The 24,894-nt window shown below is 45.2% G+C and overlaps 1 protein-coding gene across 2 annotated transcripts in view; it reads left to right on the top strand.

The window, feature by feature from the left end:
* The window catches only part of KLF7 (KLF transcription factor 7), a 92,688-nt gene that overhangs the window by 51,510 nt on the left and 16,284 nt on the right, over positions 1–24,894 (top strand). The window contains exons 3-4 of one of the 2 annotated variants that reach the window (XM_019492355.2): positions 4,103–4,153; positions 22,320–22,443. In XM_019492355.2, coding sequence (XP_019347900.1) covers positions 4,103–4,153; positions 22,320–22,443 — 175 coding nt within the window. The remainder of the gene's footprint in view (positions 1–4,102; positions 4,154–22,319; positions 22,444–24,894) is intronic. The other variant, XM_006273780.4, reaches the window with a different exon arrangement.

Below are 24,894 nucleotides of genomic sequence, written 5' to 3'. Positions count from 1 at the left end.
ACCCACTACTACTTGGGAAAGTTTACTAAAGCTACATGCTGAGCAGGAGGGGATCATAGTGTTTTGGAAAAGGAAGAGCTGGTGTTGGAAATCAAAAGCAAAGCATTGTAGGAGAAATAAGGTAAAAATAAGGACATGGAAATATGACATCACAAATGGAAACTAAAGATGCCTAAAAACCAGCTGCAGCTGCTTAAGATCAGGAACAAGTAAGCTGGGATGCTTTGGTAATGAGAGAAGGCCTGTATAGAAAAAGCATCCTGAAACCTAACTGAAGAATAACCTGTGGGATGCAATAACTTACACCTATAAAATAAAACATATGGTAAAGGGAGGTCATGCACTGCTTTAGTGCCGTGTTTCTCAGTCCGTGGGTCACGACCCAAAAGAAGGTCACAAGAATGTACAAAAGGGTCATGAACAAACTAAAAATGGACTCTACTTTAAAGAAAAATGTGGGAAACTGGCTTTTCCCTTGTGCACTGGCAGGGCTCTAGCCTGTGAGGGGCTGCTTGGGGGTCCCCCTGCCCCACACACTGGCGGGCTGAGGCCTGGGGGTGGGGGACAACAGGTCAGGAGTGAGGGGCACTGGGTCGGGACTGGCCATCAATGTTTTCAGATGGATCCTGGTACAAAAAAGGTTGGGAAACTCTGGTCTAGTGCTTTCGATGCTGGGAACATGGGGGAACAAATACACACAACAGTTATACAACCATGAAAGAGTTCATTCAGGCCAAAGCAGTGTCTTTGACAAAGTCATACTCTGGCCCTGGAGATGTGAAGGGCTGAGCTGTAGCTGATTCTTGTGCTGGAGGGAGGAATTAAGGGACCTTCTCCCTCATCCCACTCCCTAGGAGTGCCACACATAAAGGCCAAGGACAGTGGCATTCACAGACAATCTGCAAGGATGTGGTGTCGATGCCTACACAGTCAGATGGGTCACTAACTGGCTGGAGGGCCGCACCCAGAGAGTGGTGGTGGACGGGTCTTATTCGACCCGGAGGGATGTGGGCAGTGGGGTCCCCCAGGGCTCCGTCCTCGGGCCCGCACTGTTCAACATCTTCATCAGCGACTTGGACAAGGGGTAAAATAGACCCTGTTCAAATCTGCAGATGACACTAAGATGTGGGGTGAAGTGGGTATGCTAGAAGGGAGGAATAGGTTGCAATTGGATCTGGACAGGCTACAGAGGTGGGCAGATGAGAACAGGATGGGTTTCAATACTGACAAGTGCAAGGTGCTGCACCTGCGGAGGAGGAACCAGCAGCACACCTACAGGCTGGGGAATTCCCTTCTCGTCAGTGCAGAGGCAGAGAAGGATCTTGGAGTTATTACTGAGGCCAATATGAACATGGGCTGACAGTGTGGGCAGGCGGTCAGGAAGGCCAACCGTACCTTGTCATGCATCCACAGATGCATCTCAGGCAGGTCCAAGGAGGTGATCCTCCCCCTCTATGTGGCACTGGTTAGGCTGCAGTTGGAGTACTGCATCCATTTCTGGGCGCCGCACTTCAGGAGGGATATGGACAACATGGAGAGGGTCCAGAGAAGGGCCACCTGCATGATCAGGGGGCAGCAGGACAGATCTTACAAGGAGAGTCTGAGGGACCTGAACCTGTTCAGCCTCCACAAGAGAAGGCTGAGGGGGAATCTAGTGGCAGTCTACAAACTAGTCAGAGGGGACCAGCAGGCATTGGGGGGAGTCCCTGTTCCCCCGAGCACTCCCAGGAGTGACTAGAAATAATGGTCACAAGCTGGCAGAGGGTAGATTCAGACTAGACATCAGGAGGTGCTACTTCACTGTCAGGGCGGCTAGGATCTGGAACCAACTTCCAAGAGAAGTGGTGCTGGCTCCTACCCTGGGGGACTTTAAAAGGAGGCTGGATGAACACCTGGCTGGGGTCATTTGACCCCAGTGCTCTTTCCTGCCACAGCAGGGGGTCGGACTTGATGATCTGCTCAGGTCCCTTCTGACCCTACCAGCTATGAAACTAGGAAACTATTATGCAACAGTCTATGCATCTCTCTCCTAGACTAGCCTTGTGCTCTAGGGCAGGGGTGGGCAAAATGCGGCACGTGGGCTAGATGTGGCCCTCCAGGCCATTCTATCCGGCCCGTGGGGCCCCTAAAAATATAGAAAATTAATATTTATCTGCCCCTGGCTGCCTGTCACGCAGCCCTTGATGGCTTGCCAAGACTCAGTAAGCAACCCTCTGCCCAAAATAATTGCCCGCCCCTGCTCTAGGGAGTCCAGGCAAAGCCTGTGCACTTCCTCCCTGGGGAGTATCTGCTGCAGTGCCCTTTGCTCATACACAATCTACCCTTAATAGGAAGGAATATGTTTGGGGAGATAACATGGAAATTTGTACAAATAGCCAAAAAGAAAACCATTAAGATCCTTTAATATATTTATAAATCAGAAGCCTGGACTGGAAAAGGGCCAATGTGGTTCCCATTTTCAAAAAAGGGAGGAAGGAGGACCCAGGAAACTATAGGCCAGTTAGTCTTACCTCAGTCCTGGGTAAGCTTTTTGAGAGAATTATCCTGGCGCATGTCCACGAGGGGCCAGCAGGGGAGATTATGCTTAGGGGCAACCAACACGCGTTCATTAGAGGCAGGTCCTGTCAGACCAACCTGGTGGCCTTCTGTGACCAGGTCACAAAATCCTTGGATGCAGGTGTTGCGGTGAACATAGTCTTTCTGGACTTCAGGAAGACCTTTGACATGGTCTCTCACCCCATTCTCAGTAAAAAACTAGGGGACTGTGGGGTCGATGCCTACACAGTCAGATGGGTCACTAACTGGCTGGAGGGCCGCACCCAGAGAGTGGTGGTGGACAGGTCATTTTCGACCTGGAGGGATGTGGGCAGTGGGGTCCCCCAGGGCTCGGTCCTAGGGCCCACACTGTTCAACATCTTCATCAGCGACTTGGACAGGGTTGTGAAAAGCACCCTGTTCAAATTCGCAGATGACACTAAGATGTGGGGAGAAGTGGGCATGCTAGAAGGAAGGAATAGGCTGCAATTAGACCTGGACAGGCTACAGGGGTGGGCGGATGAGAACAGGATGGGTATCAACACTGACAAGTACTGGGTACTGCACCTGCGGAGGAGGAACCAGCAGCAGACCTACAAGCTGGGGAACTCCCTTCTTGTCAGTGCAGAGGCAGAAAAGGGTCTTGGAGTCATTATTGACACCAATAAGAACATAGGCTGACAGTGTGGGGAGGCGGTCAGGAAGGCCAACCATACCTTGTTGTGCATCCACAGATGCATCTCAAGCAGGTCCAAGGAGGTGATCCTCCCCCTTTATGCAAGTGGTTAGGCCACAGTTGGAGTACTGCATCCATTTCTGGGCGCCGCACTTCAGGAGGGATGTGGACACCATGGAGAGGGTCCAGAGGAGGGCCACCCGCATGATCAGGGGGCAGCAGGGCAGGCCCTACGAGGAGAGGCTAAAGGACCTGAACCTGTTCAGTCTCCACAAGAGAAGGCTGAGAGGGGATCTAGTGGCTGTTTACAAACTAGTCAGGGGGGACCAGCAGGCATTGGGCGAGTCCCTGTTCCCCCAACCATTACCGGGAGTGACAAGAAATAACGGTCACAAGCTGGCAGAGGGTAGATTCAGGCTAGATATCAGGAGGCGCTACTTCACTGTCAGGGCAGCTAGGATCTGGAACCAACTTCCAAGAGAAGTGGTGCTGGCTTCTACCCTGAGGGTCTTTAAAAGGAGGCTGGATGAACACCTTGCCGGGGCTGTATGACCCCAGTACTCTTTCCTGCCATGGCAGGGGGTCGGGCTTGATGCTCAGGTCCCTTCCGACCCTACCAGCTATGAAACTATGAAGCCCACAGAGAGTGAGTGAGCTGGCTAGGGTCCCACAATGTGAAGGGTCTGGATACACAGGAAAGACTAGAAAGCAATGGCAGCACAGCTAAGTGGCAGATTTTCCTGTCTTTACTCCCAGTGAATTGTCATTTATCCCAGGAACAGTCCCACTAAAATCCAAGACACTACTTGCAGAGTAAAGAAGTAGTAAGCAAAGGTAAAGGCAACAGAATCTGTCCCTAAATTGTTTCTTTGCATCATTTTTTTTCAACAGAGGGTGATGGAGAAATATTTCCCCTGAAGATGGTCTTCACACATAGCAAAGGTGAGGACCAGTCAGATATGGAACCAGCTCTAGATGTTAAATTGCAGTCTCTGGGATTGGATGTGACTAATCTGAGTATTTTAGAACAAGTCATGGCCATAGTATCTGAGCTTCTAACAAAAATATGTACTCCAAAATTAAAAACATGTTTATCCCTGGGGAATGAATGGTGTTCAAGTATTGTGCCTACATTAAAATATTAAGCTAAGAGTGCTTATGTATAATAGAGATACGTGAGCCTTAAAGTAACATGAGGAAAAGCAGATTGGAAAATTAATTTAAAGAGAGATAAAGGACAGGGATGGGAGGGAGGTGAGCTAGTATTGTTGTGTAAGTTAAAATTGTGCCTTTCTAACCTACTGCAATTCTTGGAGAGCACAGGAGAAGGCTTGTTAATTTTTTCAAAAGGCTTTTGGTTTGAGGCCACTCACAAAAAGATGTGAAGGAAATTTGGTAACCACGTGGTAAGCTATAATATATTGTGATAGATTTAAAAACGATTGAGACAAAGACTTCCAAATAAGGAGGTTTTTGAAAGGATAGCCTACTTAGTTTGGAATGGAGAAAACACAAGTACATAGTAGAATTCAGATTATCCACAAATCTCAAAGGGCATCCAGAAATCTTTGTATAATCAGGGAATCAAGCCCAGCAAGCTTAAGTCCATTGTCTGCTCACAGGCCAGCTTTATACATTATAATGATACCCAAGAGAGCACAAACCCAATTGCTTTGCTTTGCAAGTCTTCTTTAAAACAGAAAAGGGGGAGTATTTTTTTCAACATTTAATTAAAAGGGCATGTAAACAACTAGAAGATATCAAGGCAAATGTCTTAAAAAGAATGAAATGATTAAACAGTTGTGATTCATTTTTCAAACTGGGATGGCAAATCTGTACATAGGCATGCAACTATGAAACCGCTACTTCAGTAATCTTAACCCAGTTAGACACCACATTTTTGGAACCCACATTTGAAGTTTGGGCCCTTACCATAAAATATCTGCAGCTATATTAGCTACGCTAACATTTAAAAGGACTCATGTTTCAAGATAAAAGTGATCACAAGCTGAGCTTTGAAAGAAATATCTTCTCATTGTATAGTACTGAACCCAAGTTTAATCAGGAATTTTACACCTTGCTCTGAAACATGTGGTCATGTACCTCTGACAAAGACAAGAGTTGGAATTAGATGGACATTTTGGCAATCTCACTATGGCAATTCCTGTGTTAATTAAAACAGCATTAATGCACCAGAGGCATCTGAAGCATAAACATTTCTATTTAAAGTGGATGATGTATATTTGTCTGTGTACTTAATAATAATTTGTCTCCATACATTTAGCACATGAAATCAGAAGTGCACATGGTAGTTAATTTTGCATAAATTTTCTACTTTTGTCATCTGGTTTAGTCTTCTATAACTTTTCAAAACTTTCACTTTTGTAGACCTAAGAAGTCTGAAAAGGGAGAGGGTGGGGAGGCAGTAAAACACTTTAGCTTTAGAAAGCCATTTGAAAAAAAATAACACTAACAACTGGGAGTGGAAAGTTGGCATTTGTTATGGAAAATAGCCCTTGCCCAGAATACTTATCAGTGAACTTTCTAGTGAAAACTTTTGGATGGATTAAGTTCTGAAAACAGCCCTTGCACAAGTGTGATATAACTGCCATGTTTTTGTCTGTATTTTCAGTACCATTTAGTGTACAGAGAGTCTTTCCATTGGCTTCGGTGGACTTTAGATCAAGCAAGAGAAATCCATTACATAGATTACTTGGTCAGCAGATGATGGATATTGTTGATGAACGTGTGTCCGTTTACCAGCATATAGTAACTTTACATGATAGATTTTGTTGTCCCAGATGGTTTCTGAGCTGGGGTTTTCATCTCACGTAAAAGTAAAAAAAGATAATGTCTAAGCCTGCTTCCAAAATCCCAACAAAACAACCAGTTTGCATAATATCCTCTGGTAAAAAAGACTGGAACAGGGCATCACTAGCAGAACTTGCATTTTAACGAAATATTTTTCTTGGAAAAGGCCGTTTTATTTTTAAAATTGGAAATCTTTGTAAAACTATTTGGAATAGATTATGCCCCTTATTTTTTACAAAACTGTAAAATGAAAAAAAATATGAGTTTATATTTTCATTTTCATTTTTTCCTTTACTCCCTTGTTAACTCTCCCCTTTTTCTCCTTCCATCTTTCTCCCCTTTTTTCAGTAGCAAATTGGGAGGAGGTGAGAGAGAAAATGAATGCTAAGCAATTTCAAAATAGAAAAATTGTGAATAAACAACAACAAATCATTGCAGAACTTGTGGAACAAAATGATTTCAAATGTTAATACAGTTTTGAGCAAATATTTTACATTGTTTTCACCAGCTCTAATAACTGATACTGAACCTTTATATATTGCCTGTAATTTATTAAGAATCTGTGGGCATAGACTGCAAATGCACAAACAACAGATCTTTGCCACAATGCTGTGTTATATAAATTTATGCTGAGACCTCTAAATAGCCATTTTCATTGCTTGTACTTCAGTTTAAACTTGCAAAATATATATATATTGTGGGGTCCCGGAAAAATCTGACACAATGGGCTGAGATTCGTCTGTGGATTTTCTCCCCCTTTTATGTGTTTATTTTGGTGCCAATGCCTTTTCTTGGATCCTGCATTTTAGAGCTCAACTGAATTTGAAACTAAAAGCTCTTATTAGACATTTTTTTTTAAGTTCTTTCTGCCTCTCTGGGGACAAAAATAATGGCAGCTTGAAGCAGCAGAGAATCAGTAATTAGGGCAAACAGCGATGCCTTGCATGACTGGGGAAAATATGAGGATAGGAGGAGAAGAGCGCAACAGACAGACTTGTACAGCCTGTTACTAGGAAACCACATCAGCATTAAATGCACTGTGCTAATTGGCTAGCCTGTGACTGCCTGGGTACCAGCCTGGGCCTGCTACACAGCTGTTTCTGCTCTCTCGTTGCTAGGTAACTACATCTCTTCCCCCCCCCCCCACTTTCCAATCTTCCCTCCCCAGCACACACCACTTATTCTGGAGTCTAATTGGCTACTTTTGCTGCTGGTGTTGCTGCTGGGTACCAGCTTGGGCCTGCTGCTCTGCTGTTCTCCCGAGGGGTCAGAGGTGGGGGAAGAGATGTCAACAATTAATGGAGCATAAGTGCAGATTCTACACAATGTCTGGCACCTGTGCCCCCCAATCCGGCTCCCTAAACTAAATCTTCTGCTTTGAGTGCACATCAGGAGCTTGGAGCATCTTTCTCAGCTGAGCTTATAAGAATATGTTTAAAAGGAAATCAGAATTTAGAAGGCTTTATCATTCTTGATGGGAGTCTTACTCAGCAAGGACAGTAAATGGGTATTCCTCAGCATGCCTGGTGTTCGGCATAGTGACAATGGGTGTTTATTATTATTACTCTGTATCCTTGGAAGTAGGGCAGAGAATGGACTATTTCAGCTGCTTTGAATTTAGTCACACACTTGCTCTTTTAAGTGCTGTAAGCTACACCCAGTGTAGTCTGCCTGTGATGTGTGCCTGTTAGAAATAGGATGGAATGACAGTCCTATATTCTTGTGTACTGAGTGACTCCCATGGGCTTTGTATGCAACATGAGCAAGATCATTAGAGCCTGAGCCAAAGACACTGAAGTGCCTGGAAAAACTCCCATTGGCCATTGGATCAAGCCCTTACCATTTTGTCCCCATCTCTAAAATGGACGTGATAATTGCTACCGCAAGAAGAGCTATGCTTTGTAAATGTATGGGAACTAATTTTGCAGCTGATCATCCTTTTCATTTAAAAACAGTTACAATTTTCTCACGTTATATTTCATAATCTTAGTGTGCTCCTTTCCCTCTGTTTACCATGTTGTATCTGTTTCTTTTGTGCTCTTAATGCCTTTGGGGGGGTTTCCATCTTTCTGGCACATGCCAGAACTGTGAATAAAACACTGCCCTATTTTTTTTCTCCAGAAAAAAACCCAGAGACTTTAAATACTCTCCACTACCCTCCAATCCTTTATGAAAAAATAGTGCTTTCCATTTCTCAGAAAAAATCAATTAGTGGCGTGTATATATAGGAATGAAAAGTATCTGAGATTGATTTTATAATTAGTTTTACTGGTTGCAGAGTCCAGTACAAGTTGCAGGAGGACACTAAGGTTGTACCTTTGACCTCCAGAGGATGTGTATATTTAATGGTTCTGGCTGTTCTCTCTTTCTCATAAAGGAATGAACTTATTATTAATGTTAGAGAGTTGTGATGTATTGTGGCTAACAGAAGGTGCTGTAAATCAGTGGCTTTTCACTTAACTGTACTGGCAAAGCAGAAGAAGGTCTCAGCTGCCTGAGTCATGTGAGTGCAACTTGCACTTCTCTGCTGAACCTGGCCTGATGCTGTGGTCATTTGGTAGTGAAGGATTTTGGACCACAGCAGCTTTGAGTGTCCAGAGGAGAGGGGCTGCAAGAGACGAGTCCTTGTGGTGCAGTGAGGGCCAAAAAGCTTATTATTAAGATACTGCTATTTTAGAGGAGCCCTATAGAATTGTCATTCTTTTGGAAACATGCTGCTATCAGAAGTCACGTGCCAGTTTTCATAGAAATGGAGGTCTTATCTAATGACCTTGGCTAATAAGGTTTCCCGTTGCAGTGTGTTTGTGTACTAGATTCATAGATTCATAGACATTAGGGCTGGAAGGGACCTCGGAAGATCATCGAGTCCAGCCCCCTGCCCAAAGGGCAGGAAGTCAGCTGGGGTCATAGGATCCCAGCAAGATAAGCATCCAGTTTCATCTTGAAGGTGTTCAATGAAGGCGCTTGAACAACCTCTGGTGGCAGGCTGTTCCAGACCTTGGGAGCTCGGACAGTAAAGAAATTCTTCCTTATGTCCAGCCTGAAACGATCTTGTAGTAGTTTGTGACCATTCGACCTTGTCATCCCTTGGGGCACTCTGGTGAACAAACGTTCCCCCAGATACTGGTGGTCACCCCTGATAAACTTGTAGGTGGCCATCAAATCACCCCTGAGCCTGCGCTTTTCCAGGCTAAAGAGCCCCAGGGCTCTCAGCCTGTCATCGTAGGGTCTGCTTCCCTGACCCCTGATCATGTGCGTGGCTCTTCTCTGGACTCTCTCAAGCTTCTCCACATCCTTTTTGAATTGTGGAGCCCAAAACTGGACGCAGTACTCCAGCTGCGGCCTCACTAAGGCCGAGTACAAGGGGAGAATGACGTCCCGGGATTTGCTTGAGAAGCATCTATGGATGCAAGCCAGCGTTTTGGTCGCTTTACTAGCCGCAGCATCGCACTGCAGGCTCATGTTCATCTTGTGGTCAATGATGACCCCCAAGTCTCTTTCTTCCATAGTGCTAGCCAACACAGCACTGCCGAGCCTATAAGGATGCTGTGGGTTTTTTTTCCCAAGGTGGAGAACCTTGCATTTATCGGGATTGAACACCATCAAAGTCTCGTCCGCCCACTTGCTGAGCCTGTCCAGGTCAGCCTGGATCACCCGCCTGTCTTCTGGTGTGGATGCTTTGCCCCAAGTTTTGGTGTCATCTGCGAACTTGGCCAGTCTGCTTCTGACTCCAGTGTCCACATCATTAATGAAGATGTTGAACAGTTTGGGTCCAAGGACAGAGCCCTGGGGGACCCCACTGGTCACAGGACACCACGATGAGTGATTTCCATCAATTACTACTCTCTGGGTCCGACCCCGGAGCCAATTTTCCAGCCAGTGGATCGTGGAGGACCGAAGGCGACAATTGGCCAGTTTCTCCAAGAGACGATCATGGGACACCAGATCAAAGGCTTTTTTGAAGTCAAGATATATGACATCAATCTCATCTCCCTTGTCCAGGTGATAGGTCACCTGGTCGTAGAAGGAAATGAGATTGGTCAAGCAAGACCTACCCGCAACAAACCCGTGCTGGCTATCCCTTAAGATGTTGGCGTCGGCCAGTCCATTAAGGATGGCCTCCTTAATAAACTTTTCTAAGATCTTCCCCAGGATAGAAGTCAGGCTGATGGGCCTATAGTTAGCCAGATCCACTTTCCTCCCTTTCTTGAACATAGGCACCACATTGGCCTTCTTTCAATCTTCGGGCACTACACCAGAGCGCCAAGAGTTTTCAAAGATCCGCGCTAGAGGCTGTGCTATGATGCTCTCCAGCTCCTTGAGTACCCTGGGGTGAAGATTGTCAGGGCCGGCTGACTTGAAGGTATCCAGCTTCTCAAGATGTTCCTTCACGAAGTCAGCATCAATGGAGGGCAGGGGATCACCCTTGCCCGGGCTTCCCTGTCCCGTAGCGGGCATGGGCGTCCCATGGGACTGATGAAAGACCGATGCAAAGTACCTATTTAATAGGTTGGCTTTTTCCTGGGCGTCAGTTGTCAGTTGCCCCATCTGGTTCAGCAGGGGTCCAATGTTGCCCCTGCTTTTCCTCTGGCTCCCCACATATCTGAAAAAGGACTTTTTATTGTCCTTGATGCTCAAAGCTAGTTGGAGTTCAGTTGCAGCCTTGGCTTTCCTGGTCTGCTCCCTACAGGACCGGACCAGTGCAGAATAATCCTCCTTGGAGGTGACTCCCATCCTCCATCCTTTGTAGGCCTTTCTTTTTAGCCTCAGGAGGTCTGCTAGGTCCCTGGAGAGCCAGGGGGGCTGCTGTGACCTCTTGCTGCCTTTCCTCCGAGATGGAATAGACTTAGTTTGTGCATGGAGGATCGTTCCTTTGAGGAGCAACCACTCTTCTTGAACTCCCCTCTCCCTGTGGTCACTAGTACTCTTCTAATTAGTAAAACTGGCTACATTTCACCGGTATGACATGTATAGTTCATAAAAGTACTCTTGAACCCTTTGGGATGAAATGGTCATAAATATAAAGTATCAGAAATATAAAATATCATTCATGTAATGCATCATGTTGGGACTCCTACTGTGATATGGCAGGCTTTTCTTATCAAAAGAACTGCAAAGCTAGGTATCAATGCATTTATTGCATATTTCAGCAAGCCACCCTAGGTGGGGAAACGTATACCGTAGAAATCCCCACCTCCATCTGAAATGTTTGCGTTATTTCCTATTTCTCTAATGCTGTCTCAAATTACATTATTCTGTGAAATATGCCATGGATTGCACAGGTTTCAGCAACACAGATAGTTCTCCTGTGCGTAATGGTACATTAGGTTGCCATCTCTGAAACAGCAAGCATCAAAGGATTTTGCAGAAAAGGTGGCAAAGAGAAATATTAAAAGGTTCTTTTAAAAAGTGCATTGGATTACTAGATTGCAGTCACAAATCTCTTTGCTCTTGGCCTCCACACTTTGTTTAGAAGAGGAATTCAGGAAATGAATCCTGCATTTCAGTCCATTTTCATTTGCGCTTTGCAGTTCTCCTTTGTTTCCACAAGAAAGGAGTTGGAACACAAGTTCTGAGGCCTGACTTTCAGTACAAATAATTTGACTGGCATTTGAATCTCTTTTGAACTGGTTTTCTGTCAAATAATTATTTTATCACCATTTCGAAGAAAGGATAGAAAAAGAGTTTTGTAGATGTGTCTCACGAAACCTTTCTTTGGGGCAATGAATCCCCAAGCCAAGTGCAGTAGATCATTGTGGTGGAACAGGTATTGATTTTTGGGGTGTGTGGGGGGGTTCTTATTTGGTTTGTCAAAGCTACTTGTACGCTATGTATCGAGGGACTGAAATAGAAAGGGCTCCTAAGGCTAAATTTTTTAGTTCAAATTTGTAGAGTGCAAGTCTATCAGGATCTATTTTCCCCCCTCTCTTAAAATACTTTGCCTAAATCAACACTTACAAAGACTTTTTACTGGGTCATCAGGCAACAGTGAGAGAAATCAGACAGAGCAGAGGCTGCGATCCTGGAACGAGCTTGGTGAGAGCAGTTTGCTTGCATGGAGCTCCTTTGTAGCACGGGGCTTGGAGCTTCTTCACTGTTTCACTTACAGTCATAGCAAATGAAATATTTTGACTGACGCTGTGCTTGTGGGGAGGGGTATATACATGCCCTCAGGGCATGTTTATTTTTGATTTTATAAAGAGATAGTGTGAAATCCTGACCCTTTGAAGTTGGTGGGCATTTTGCCAGTGATACAACGGGAGCCGGGCTTTCACCCACGGCATTGCGAACTTTCATAATTGTATCATACACATCGCGGTAGTCAATGGTTTGTTTGGGTTTGATTTTTTTTTCTGGAAGTCCCAGCTCCTGGAATCCTGTGGGGAGGAAACACTTAGCTTACTGGGTTTTTTATTCAAGTGTCCAGTCCTGCTTAAAAGCCTGACCTGGATGTATCTTACAAGCTCAAAACCCAAAAGACAGGCACCCAACTTTTATTATTTTTACTTAAAAATCTCATAATTTTTTCGGGGAAGACCTCAAGAGTGTGTAAGATGAAGAGGAAGCTCCTCCCAGACTTTGGGGATGGGAGGAAGGACCTCTACAATCTGGAGTGAAGAGATGGAGCAAGTCTTGATGTTGGCTACTCCTGTTTTTACATGTACAGTTTTTGGAAGAGAACCCTGCTGGGTTTCTCTCGTATTTAGTGTGGGTGCTTTTGTGTGGCGGGTATGTCAGTGCTGCATTTCACATTCAGTGAAATGTAAATGAAAAAATTACGCTGGTGTTATCAGCACTAATCCAGTGTAAAAAAGTAGCAGACTGGGTAGAATACTGCTCAGTAAGCTTTCCCTGCATCCCACATCTACACATCTGCCCATTGGGAGCAAATTTTCTCCCAAGAGGAGCAATTCAAAGCAGAGCTACTGATTCATAGATTCATAGATTCATAGATGTTAGGGTTGGAAGGGACCTCAATAGATCATCAAGTCCGACCCCCTGCATAAGCAGGAAAGAGTGCTGGGTCTAGATGACCCCAGCTAGATACTCATCTAACCTCCTCTTGAAGACCCCCAGGGTAGGGGAGAGCACCACCTCCCTTGGGAGCCCATTCCAGACCTTGGCCACTCGAACTGTGAAGAAGTTCTTCCTAATGTCCAGTCTAAATCTGCTCTCTGCTAGCTTGTGGCCATTGTTTCTTGTAACCCCCGGGGGCGCCTTGGTGAATAAATCCTCACCTATTCCCTTCTGTGCCCCTGTGATGAACTTATAGGCAGCCACAAGGTCGCCTCTCAACCTTCTCTTGCGGAGGCTGAAAAGGTCCAGTTTCTCTAGTCTCTCCTCGTAGGGCTTGGTCTGCAGGCCCTTGACCATACGAGTTGCCCTTCTCTGGACCCTCTCCAGGTTATCCGCATCCTTCTTGAAATGTGGCGCCCAGAATTGCACGCAGTACTCCAACTGCGGTCTGACCAACGCCCTATAGAGGGGAAGTATCACCTCCCTGGACCTATTTGTCATGCATCTGCTGATGCACGATAAAGTGCCATTGGCTTTTCTGATGGCTTCGTCACACTGCCGGCTCATGTTCATCTTGGAGTCCACTAGGACTCCAAGATCCCTTTCCACCTCTGTGCCACCCAGCAGGTCATTCCCTAGGCTGTAGGTGTGCTGGACATTTTTCCTCCCTAGGTGCAGCACTTTGCATTTCTCCTTGTTGAACTGCATCCTGTTGTTTTCTGCCCACTTGTGCAACCTATCCAGGTCTGCTTGCAGCTGTTCCCTGCCCTCCGGTGTGTCCACATCTCCCCATAGCTTTGTGTCATCTGCAAACTTGGACAGAGTACATTTCACTCCCTCGTCCAAGTCGCTGATGAAGACATTAAAGAGTATCGGTCCAAGGACCGAACCCTGCGGGACCCTACTGCCCACACCCTTCCAGGTCGAGACCGACCCATCCACCACAACTCTTTGGGTGCGACCCTCTAGCCAATTCGCCACCCACCGGACTGTGCAGTCATCCACATCACAGCCTCTTAACTTGTTCACCAGTATGGGGTGGGATACCGTATCGAAGGCCTTCCTGAAGTCTAAGTATACGACATCCACCCCTCCTCCTGTGTCCAGGCGTTTCGTAACCTGGTCATAGAAAGAGACTAGGTTGGTCAGGCACGATCTGCCCGCCACAAACCCATGCTGGTTTCCCCTCAGCATAATTTGCCCTGCCGGGCTCTCACAAATGTGAGCCTTGATAATTTTTTCAAAGACTTTACCAAGGATGGAGGTGAGACTGACCGGCCTATAGTTGCCCGGGTCCTCCTTCCTCCCCTTTTTGAAAATGGGGACCACGTTAGCCCTTTTCCAGTCCTCCGGGACTTGGCCCGTGCGCCACGAGCATTCGAATATTCCCGCCAGTGGCTCTGCAATGATGTCGGCCAGTGCCTTCAGCACCCTCGGATGGAGCCCATCCGGGCCTGCCGACTTAAAGGCATCCAGTTCTCCAAGTGACTCTGCACCACCTCAGGATCTACGTATGGAAGTCCGGCGCCTTGCTGCTGCCTCTCTACAACCCCAGTGAGAGACTTGTCGTGCCCCTCGCTTAGGAACACTGAGGCAAAGAACTCGTTGAGGAGTTCAGCCTTGTCCCCCCTATCTGTCACCAATTGTTTCTGCCCATTTAGCAGCCGTCCTATTCCTCCCTGGGCCTTCCTTTTACTCCCAATATATCTAAAAAACAATTTCTTGTTGTCCTTTACTTGGGTTGTCATCCTCAGCTCCATGGTAGCTTTGGCCTGCCTAACTGCCTCCCTACAAGCACGAGCAGAGGAGGTATATTCATCTTTAGTGATCTCACCCTGTTTCCACTTTTTATGTGCTCCCCTTTTGGCCCTTAGGCTGCCCTGGATTTCTCTGGTCAGCCATGGAAGCCTCCTGGCCCCTTACCCTCTTTTGCCTCGCTCGGGGATCATCTTGCTTTGTGCCCGAAGGATCGTTTGCTTTAGGCACAGCCACCCTTCTTGGGCTCCCATCCCATCAAAACTCCTACTCTGCAGTGCTTCCTTGACTAATCGCCTGAGTGCATTGAGATCAGCTTTCCTAAAGTCTAGCACTTTCACCCTACTAGTTACCTTACCTACTCGCCGTCTTATGTTGAATTCTATTATAAGGTGATCACTGTCTCCCAAATGGCTACCGATCTGGAGGTCCCCTATCATGTCATCCCCTGTTGCCAATACCAGATCCAGTATGGCATTCCCCCTAGTGGGACCGTGCACCTCCTGTGTCAGGTGGAGGTCCTGTACACAGGTTAGAAACCTGCGTGAGCGATGGGACCTTGCTGTCTGCGTCTCCCAGCAGATGTCCGGGTAGTTTAGGTCCCCCATGACTACCGCCTCTTTAGCTTTTATGGTCTCCGAGAGTTGCCTCAGGAGCCCCGCATCTATTTCTTCCCCTTGGTGTGGGGGTCTGTAACAGACCCCTACCACCAAATCCCTTTCTCCTTGCCCCCCATGTAGCCTAACCCATAATCCTTCTACTTCCTCAACCTCGGATTCAGCATGTCCTGCTTTGCCCCATTGCAGCAGCCAGAAGGAGCTCTAGGCTCCCCCAGGTGCCAGCCTCATGTTGATATGGGGCCTGTGCTCTGGGGGCAGGGTGGGGGCAGCTGTTTCCCAGCCCCCTGCCCAATCGGCCAGTGGGGCAGCTGGCAGTGAGACCGTGGCTGGGTGGGAAATCCCTGCTCAGCCAGGGGCTGGGCAGAAACTGTCCTACCAGTGGGGCAGCTGGCAGCAAGTTCCTGGCTGAGCAGGGATTCCTCACCCAGCTGGGGGCTTAGTGCCAGCTGCCCCACTGGTGGGACAGCTCCCGTCCAGCCCCTGGCTGAGCAGGGAAGCAAGAGCTCCCCAGTCCTGGTGCTGCGTTTCTCAGCTCCTCGCTCCTGTGGGGAGGCGGGAGCCCTACAGCACCAAGACAGGGGGGGCAAAGAGGGACCCAGTCTCCATGCTGATTAGCTACCAGCTCCTGGCGGAAGCTGAGAGTTGAGCAGCACCACCACTGGGCCCCCTGCTGGTGTGCCTAACCAGGAGCAAATTAGCTCTCTGTCAATGTCTACCTGAGTCCTCCTGGGCAGTTACTATTGCACAGTTAATCTAGCACCTGTATTTACTAGATGCTAGTGCAGTATAGTGCCTCATGTAGGCACACCCAAGAGGAAGGAATCACATGGGTACATGAGGTTCCAAATCATCATGTTCACTAAATATACACAAACCACATGAGCACTTGCTACTTTCATGCCACTATTGGGTGGGTTCTGAGACTTGGAACATGGCGCGCACCCTTTAGACACCGTTCAGGAGTCTTCCTACAAATCACTGAATCTGGCAAATTAAATTAATGAGCTGAGAATAAAAAGCAAGGATCATGTACCATTAGTCATCATACAAGGCTGACCATGGATATTGGCAGTTGGGTGTTGTGAGATGACTTGGTGGCATTTCATATCGATTGCACTGGACTTCTGTAAAATGAAAGAATTCTTAGTAATACTGTCGAAGCTCACCAGATTGCAGGATCTCTTTGAGGGGTTTGCTGTGAACTGGGAAGAGCCTGGGCTTTTAGTGCAAACAATAATGGGCTGGCTTCCTTTGAATCACTGGCAAAATGTTATGGCATGTTGTCTATGTGTCCCTGCTGTGGTTGTGGGGGGAAATTACACTTGTAAAGTTATTTGTTCTCCAGTTACCAGAGTGAACCAAGATGTGCTGTAGAAAGGACTTAATAGAACCAAAGACTTCTGGGCAGGAGGCCACTTTTAAGATCTCTGCCTAGGCATGTGGAGAATGGTGTGCATCTGCTCATACTACAGTCCCCAGCCTTTGAAGATCTACCCTTTAGGCATATATTTATTACTTTCAAGCATGTATTTATATGCTTTCCTCAGCTGGGTTGGACTGGTGAATCAGGGCCATAGCTCTCACTACTAATAACAGCTAAGCAACAGAACCGTTTGCATGTATGTTTTACTACAACAGTGACAATGCCCCCCCACTTGCAAGTTGTGTGTAGAGTCTTTGATGCCCTAGGAACTCTTTCTATATTTAAGAAAGTACAGTGCCTTGAGGCCCCAGTCTGGGCCACATTGTATACATACAAGTGAAATAAAGACAGTCCCTTCTCCATTGAGCTCATAGTCTAGAAGTACAACAAGGCATTCTGCTACAGGTAGAGAAAAGAAATATTTGCAGGTGGCTGAGACCCCTTACTTTGGCACCAGTAATTTTTCCAAGAAGTATGTGGCATTATGGGGCATGCAAAGGTTTCACTAGCACTCATTTTAGGGGACCTGCATGACTTGAATCATGCATGGCCACCCTAAATTCATGTTAATAAGCCACTATCTGCCTATCTAATCTGGCTATTTATATTGTGTATGCATGTGTAATCTAAAATGAAAGACAATATACCTCATAGGCTTTGTAGGGCACCATCTGTGGGACATGTTAGACACTGGCAAGACAGAATGACTCAGTTTATATTTGGGTAGCAAATTTTTTTTTAATGACCATTTGACACTGGTATGATTAGGGGCCTGGAGGATAGGTCATATGAGGAGAGACTCCAGGAATGGGGTTTGTTCACTCTGAGTAAGAAAAGACTGAGAGGTGACTTGATAGATACCTACACGTATGTCAGGGGTGAACACCAAGATCTAGGGGAGCCATTCTTCAGTAAGGCACCCCTTGGGAGGACAAGGAACAATGGACACAAGCTAGTTCAGGAAAAATATAGGCTGGACATAGGGAAAAACTTCTTTTCCATAAGGGTATCAAGAATCTGGAACACACTCCCAGCAGAGGTGGTGTAGTCCCCATCCCTGGAGGCATTCAAGAGGAGGTTGGAGAGGCTCCTCGTTGAGCTCATTTGAGCCCAATTACCTCCTGCCCATGGCAAGGGACCGGACTTAATGATCTTACAGGTCTCTTCCAATCCTTGTAGTCTATGAGTCTATGATTTATGTGGGTGTGTGTTTGCCTAAATGTATAGACTTGTTAAAACACATGTGCAGCATGCCAGGCCCTGATCACTCCACAAAGGAGCTTGAAAGACTCTTCACATGTCTAATCTGAGGCACTGGAGGCAGAATCAATAAAGCCACAGTCCAAAAAAATTCACCGTGCTCTTCATTCGCCCTTCTGAAAGCAGCTCTCAGAAATGTGTGCGGTACAGCCCTGCGATGTTTCTATTTTTAATTGGATTTAGAAGCTCTTAATTAATTAATTAAAAGGGTGAATCCCAGCCCTGTTGGAGTCAGTGGGAGATTTGCCATTACCTTCAGTAAAGCCAGAATTTTACCATATATCCTTTTATTCATACTACTCCTCTACTGAAACAGAAGAGCAAGCAAGACATTGTGGAAATCATCCTGCATAAATCTTTCCCACCGCTGCCACTACTGAGATAGGAAGGAGCACCTCATTCAAGTGCCTTTTTGGGACCACTGGACATGAGAAGCTTTTATTTATACCCCACCAAGTGAGAATTAAGTAATAATTAAAAGATGCAGTTAGGGCTTGCTCTCTGTACACAGAGTTGCTATCCCTACCTTACCTCCCCCTTCTCCCCTCTGCCCCCTCCCCCCCTGAGTTTTGAACAGGAGAGGGGGAAGGGCAGGAAATCCAAACACTTGGAGTCTGTGGGTCAAGGATGCCTTTTGACATGGCTTTAAAGGTCACAGGCTTCTTTGCTTTTATGCCATGGAGTACAGTAAGCAAGCACACTGCCTGGGAGCACAAAGCAGCACAGTCTGACATTTATTTGGTAGTGCATGGCTTCTGTTCCAGAGGAGAAGAGTGAAAACACAACAAGGCCCATTGCTGGGCAAAGCCAAATGGGGGATGTTTGAGAGAGCTCCCCTGGAGCACAAAGAACGTAGAGATGTAACATCCCCTGGGTCTAACAGTAATAATGTTTGGCCTTTATATCTAAAATAATCTATATATAGACTTTACATTTTCAGGCCTCTTGACAAATGTTAATTAACCAAATCCTGCTTCTGTCACAAGGCTCGTTGATTTCAGGGAACAGCCGCAGCATTTGTCCCTAACCCATCTATCCTGTATGAGACTTTCTGTCTCAACTGATGTGGAAAGAGAGTCAGCTTCTCGCACTCCCTTCATAGTGTATGTAGCAAAGATATGGCCGTAGACCAACATGTCTGCCTTCCTATCCATTTCCACAATGAGGTAGGTGTGGGAGAGCTTCTCTTTCTTCTTCAGTGAGGCAAGCTGCATGATTGGCAACATGCATTGCACATCAATCTATTCCTACCAGATACTGCTTTTAAAAATGAAGCATAAGATATCCCAGCAGAGTAGCTGCTGACTGGCACCATCATGAGCAAGATCAAAAGCTGGGGAGTCATTTTTGGATGCCCAGTTTCTAGGTAAACTTTGTTAGACTCAAGGCACCCCTCTATGCAAATACCAGCTCTGAGCTTTCACCCATTTTCTGACAATAGAAAAAAAAAGAGCAATTTTTCTGTTGCAAGTAACTCAGAAAAACCACAGCAGGTCAGAATGTTTTTGACACTATGGATTCATAGTGAAATCTCTGGGTTTATCTTGTAGATCTGGTAGGTGTTTGTACACCTAATCTTGCACAGTACTCCACAGTACCCTTTAAAGGATCTCACAGCAACCTGGTTGAGCATCACTGACATTATAATAGAGTATGTTATATGAAATACAGTGTTTTGCATTGGCAAAGCCAGAGCCACAGCACATTGACAGGAAAAGGCACTAGTGTGGGAATGAAAAGCAAGCACTTAGCTCACAATATAGTGCCTGGTGGAAATAAAAACACCTAATAGCTCTGTGAGCTAAAAAAAAACCCCATTTTTAACAAAGCTTTACATATTTCTAGATTTGAATAATCTGTTCTATGTTGTGTTTTATTGGGCTATTCTATTTTCTTATTAGGTAGGGCTACAGAGCAGACTACACTGCAGTGTTGAGATCAGCCTGGGGTATGGGAAGCTGTCTCCTCATGGCAGCAGCAGAGCTCAACAAGGGCTCATTTACGCTGGTTCCCAGTGAATGATCCTCCAAGGAGTTCTTGCTGTCATGGCTAGATTGGTTCTAATACACAGGTCAGCTCATTTAAAGCTAGCACGGGTATCTCTCCTCTAGACTGCAATCTGCAACATAGACATTGGTTTTCTTATTGTTCATTTCATTTTTACAGTCCTCTCTGTTTCCTTAGATCTTGCAATCTACATGAGATTTTTGTTCTGGGATCTTCTGATCTAGGACCACATTGTAAAGTGTGGTGAATTTTTGTAATTGGATTAAATGTCTGTATTAAAAAAAAGAGCCAAACATTGCAAAGTTCCATGTAGGTTTCAGGAGAAAACCCATTTATAATGCTGAAAACAACTGTATGTGAGTAGACTGAGCTTCAGGGAAAGCCTGGTTTGAAATTTAAATCCTTCTAGCTCTTTTTCCTGCCTCCTACCCTTTCCCGCTATGTAGCTTTTGTTCCTTAAGGCCTGTAGCCTTTAGTTTCTTGATTGGTGGACCCATATCTGCCTTGGCATTTATCTGCCTGCTGCAGCTTCATGTAAGGCACCTCCTTTCTGCGCTGCTTTGGTCCTAGGAACCCTTTTATTTAGTTAGTTTGCTTTTTGAAGCCCTCAGAGTTGAGGCTGAAAGGTTTGAATTGCTGGATTACAGGAGGTATGGCAGTTCATTCTCCTCCCCTGTCAGTGCCAGCTTTCCATTTTATCTTTGGGGCGGCAGAGCCAAGCTTGTAATCAATAATGTTTGGAGAATGACTAACCACAAAGAAGCTTTCTCTAAGCAGATTGGGTCAAATCAATTCCTGATGTAATCCTGTTGCTGCAAACAGTTACACCAGAGATGAATATGGCCTATGCACTCTTCTGACCTGTACAATTTACTTTCCCTGAAATATATGGCTCTTCCTGTTTTGTACTATAAAGTAATGAGATCTTTCTCCATTACCTGAGGAGTATACTCTGTGGCAAATGAAATGTAGACACCTGACTGTATTTGAGATTTAAACCTGTTATGGTTGTGCAATTGTTTTTTCTAGGCAGGAGGCATTATGGATTGTCATTTTTGGTTTGTTTTTTAAAGTCACCCTCTTAGCAGTATTCAGAATTTTTATAAAAAAAGAAAAAAATCCCTCCCTGCTATATCCCTCCATGTTTAAAATTCTTTGTTGGAAGCTTGAGAGTGAAATTGGTTTCCTCACCGTGTCCTCTCATGCCCTGCCTCCTCTGATGCATCCTCACTGTTTATTGCTGGGCTGCTTTTGAGTGCTGGGAATACTGACATTGATTTTGTGTAAGAGAAAAGCATTTATTCTGATGGGAGGTGGAAAGTGCACACACAGATTTTGCAATCCTATAAAGAAATGGGAGTAAACAATAAAGGGGTCATGTTTTAGACCTAAAGGGTATCCATTTTAAGATGGCAATGGCCTTGGAGTAATATCAGTGATTTCATTGGTGGTATACCAGTGCTGAATTTGGCCCCCAAAGCCTGTTTTATAGTACAGAATGAAGAAACGTGAACACAGCTGACAAGATTGTGTACTGACATCCAATTGTGCGACCCTGGCTGCTTCAATATAACTGTAAGAGAGAGAGTTCTAGTGGTTGCTGGAATAACACCTGATAAATACAGTCCAAAAGACTTCAGAAGGTTGCAGTAGCGTATCAAATTAAGGGATAAAATGTTTTCTTCTAGCACTTACTATACTGAAATGTAATGTCTTGAATCAAAGAGCAGAGTTCACTTTATAAATTAACTATGTAGGAGATATGGCATCAGGTCTTGGTTGGCATAGATATGAATGCTATCTACTTATGTGAAAACCAGAACAGATTACTTCTTTTTAGTCAAAAGGCATTTTAAGAACTTTGGGTCTGTTTGTACCAGCAACCATGTGCCTAACTTACACATACGCTTTTTGTCAATATGTTGTACAGGGGTCAGCAACCTACAAGAGATTTTATCCAGGCCAACCAAGCACTTGTGCACAAGAATGTGCCATCTAGTGGCTGCCTGTGACCTGAGGAAGACCGAGTTATCTTAATTTAGCATGACATTAGTAAAAGATTGCTGACCCCTGAGCTAATACCTAGCAAGTATTCACAGTGTTGATTCAGGGAGCTGAAAATGACCCTCTGGTGATATAAGGAGGCATGGGAATGAAAAGGTTAGTTAGGAATAATTTCCCTGCAGTCATGATTGTTTTCTCATTCCCTCTGCAGGTGAGAAACCATACAAGTGCTCATGGGAAGGGTGCGAGTGGCGTTTTGCACGAAGCGATGAGCTCACGAGGCACTACAGGAAACACACAGGTGCAAAACCCTTTAAATGCAACCATTGTGACAGGTAATGCAGACTTCTAAAAATGATGTTCAGATAAATATAGTGGTTGTGAAAGGCACTGCACTGCCAGCTCACCAAGGACCAAAGCCTCTTGTCTTCCATACAGAACATCTGGCAGCAGATAGTAGGGCCTTGAGCTAACTGGCCAATGTGCCTTTATCGCCTGATCTACAAGGAGGAAACCCCTTCTGTAGGATTTACCATATATATTTCAATTGCTAGCTAGTTAGGCTGCCAGGCAGTTGTGGTGATGACTTAAGCTACCTTGGGTGTGTATCTGGGAGGCAGAATGGGGAGGAAAGAGGAGTTCTGAAATGGGATGTTTATGTGCTGGGGACTGAACAAAGATTCAACATTAATTCCTACACTTTTTTTTTCCTTATTGATGCTTAAAGCAGAAACAGATACATGGCCAGATCTTGGTCCCAATAAAGTCAGTGGGAACTTGCATCATTGACTTTGATGGGAGCAGTATTTGAGACAAAGTACAACGTTGCTCTTTAAAGGATTCTCAAGTGCTATATTTCTAAGCATAGAAAAATTATCTATAAAGCCCCAAACATAGCCTATGAAGCTCTGTGTTGCCCTCTGTAACCCACCAGCAGCTCAGCACTATAGCTTTCCTTCTCTGTGGATCCTACATGACTTTGACAGCAAAGACTGAGCCCTCTTGCTATCCTTCCTGCTTACAACATTTTTTCTTAAGCCGCACCTCTTTGCTTCCTGGTCCATGTAATGGACGTTACCAAGGGGCTGTTGAACTTCAGAAACCACTGGGAGAGGTGATTCATCACAGCAAGTAGGTGAGAGGGAGAGGTCACAGATTCAAGTGTATGTCTAAGGTACCCAAAAGTTTAGACAATTCTGGGGACTGATAGCATTTTCCTATCCCTATGCAGTCAATTTATCATTAACCTTCTATTTAAGTTAACTTAGCATCTTCCCCTATATAATTGCTTTTCTCTCCCTTTAGAAGCTTAAAAGACAGTTCCTAGAAACAAAAAGCAACCTTTGTAGAACTGCCTAAATGATTTTGGTATACTTGAAAAGGTTTACCCCAAGGATTTTAAAACAAGAATGATGGATCTACATAATTCACACTAGTTGAGAGTCTCTCTCTTGATCCCACACTTGAGATCATTTTAGGCAAAGGAGGTGCTCTGTATTTCATATTCTGTTGTCTCTCTTTTAAAGTTTAGTAAGTTTCCAGAGCCAGGTTCCCCAGTGAGCTCCAGACACAACAGCTCTTATATGGGCACCTGATTTTCAGTTGGCCAGATTTGCTTGCAGGGCTGCGTACTCAGCAGCTGTTACTGAGAACAATAGGAGCTTTTGGGTGCCGATTGTAGCAGCCTGAATGGAAGTTGGGCTCATCTAAAAATCTGATCCTAAATGTAGGTGCTAAGTATTTCTGAAAATCTGGCCCAGCCAGTTTAAAATACTACTATTACTACTACTACCACTACTAGTAATAATAAACATAATTTTGATGGAGCCAAAAGAGACTAGCCCAGTAATCACATCTGACGGCACTGACATTATCCAACAGTAAAAAGTGTCCAGAGTGGAGACTGACATTGCCCACAGTGAAACCTGGATCCAGTTTAGGCACAATCAAATGATGTGCTTGAATCTGAATAAGTTATCTAGCTAATTTTATTTTTATATAAAATATTTTTCCTATTTCAAAAAGAAATAGGATTAGCTAGATAACCTGTTCAGATACAAGCACATTGTTTGATTATGCCTAAGCTGGATCCAGGTATGTATGTGAGATATGTATAACATACATTTAAAGAAGCTTAAGAAAATCACCTTTCTAATGCAGCACAAAGGTTTCTCCATTAGGGTAAGAAGATGCTTTGTAAGACAATAACTGCCCTAGAAAGCCTCTAGGCAAGTCTGACTGGCAAAAACCATGCATGGACAAAGGACGCACAGGACATAAACAGGGAACCCAACCTTGGATAGGAAGGAAATTTGATCATTTTCACATCCTGTCTTTCCAAGATCTTCATCTGAGCAAGTTTGCCCCCCTCCCAAGGGCTTCCTCTTGGATTCACTTTTGCTTTATCCCTGGATTATCTTTTGTTTGTTCAGAATGAGGGACAGGATAAGTGAAGTACAGGCCTCTGGAGTCTTGCCTTTTATAAGCATCTCTACCAAGTGGAAGAGCATTTCTGTTCTCTAATTTTAGCATAGGAGTGCTTTCCTTTTAAGAAAGCAGCATTTCACCCCTTGACTCTGCTCCCCACATGAACTCCTGGTTTCTGTGATGGAATGGCAACCTTCTTATGAGAAATCCAAGGAGAACTTGTGTAATGGACAAGGACCTAGATCCCAATGGTTAGGGCCAAGGTCTGGGACCAGGAATGAGGAAGCAGACCAAGGACTATGGAGAGGATTAGAGCAGTGGCTAGAGATCTCTGCATTGACCAGGCTGAGCACTAGTGC

Source organism: Alligator mississippiensis, chromosome 4 (genome assembly GCF_030867095.1).
Source record: "Alligator mississippiensis isolate rAllMis1 chromosome 4, rAllMis1, whole genome shotgun sequence".
NCBI lineage: Eukaryota > Metazoa > Chordata > Crocodylia > Alligatoridae > Alligator > Alligator mississippiensis.
Note: the sequence above shows the minus strand (reverse complement) of the source record. Positions and strands in the feature narration are given on the sequence as shown.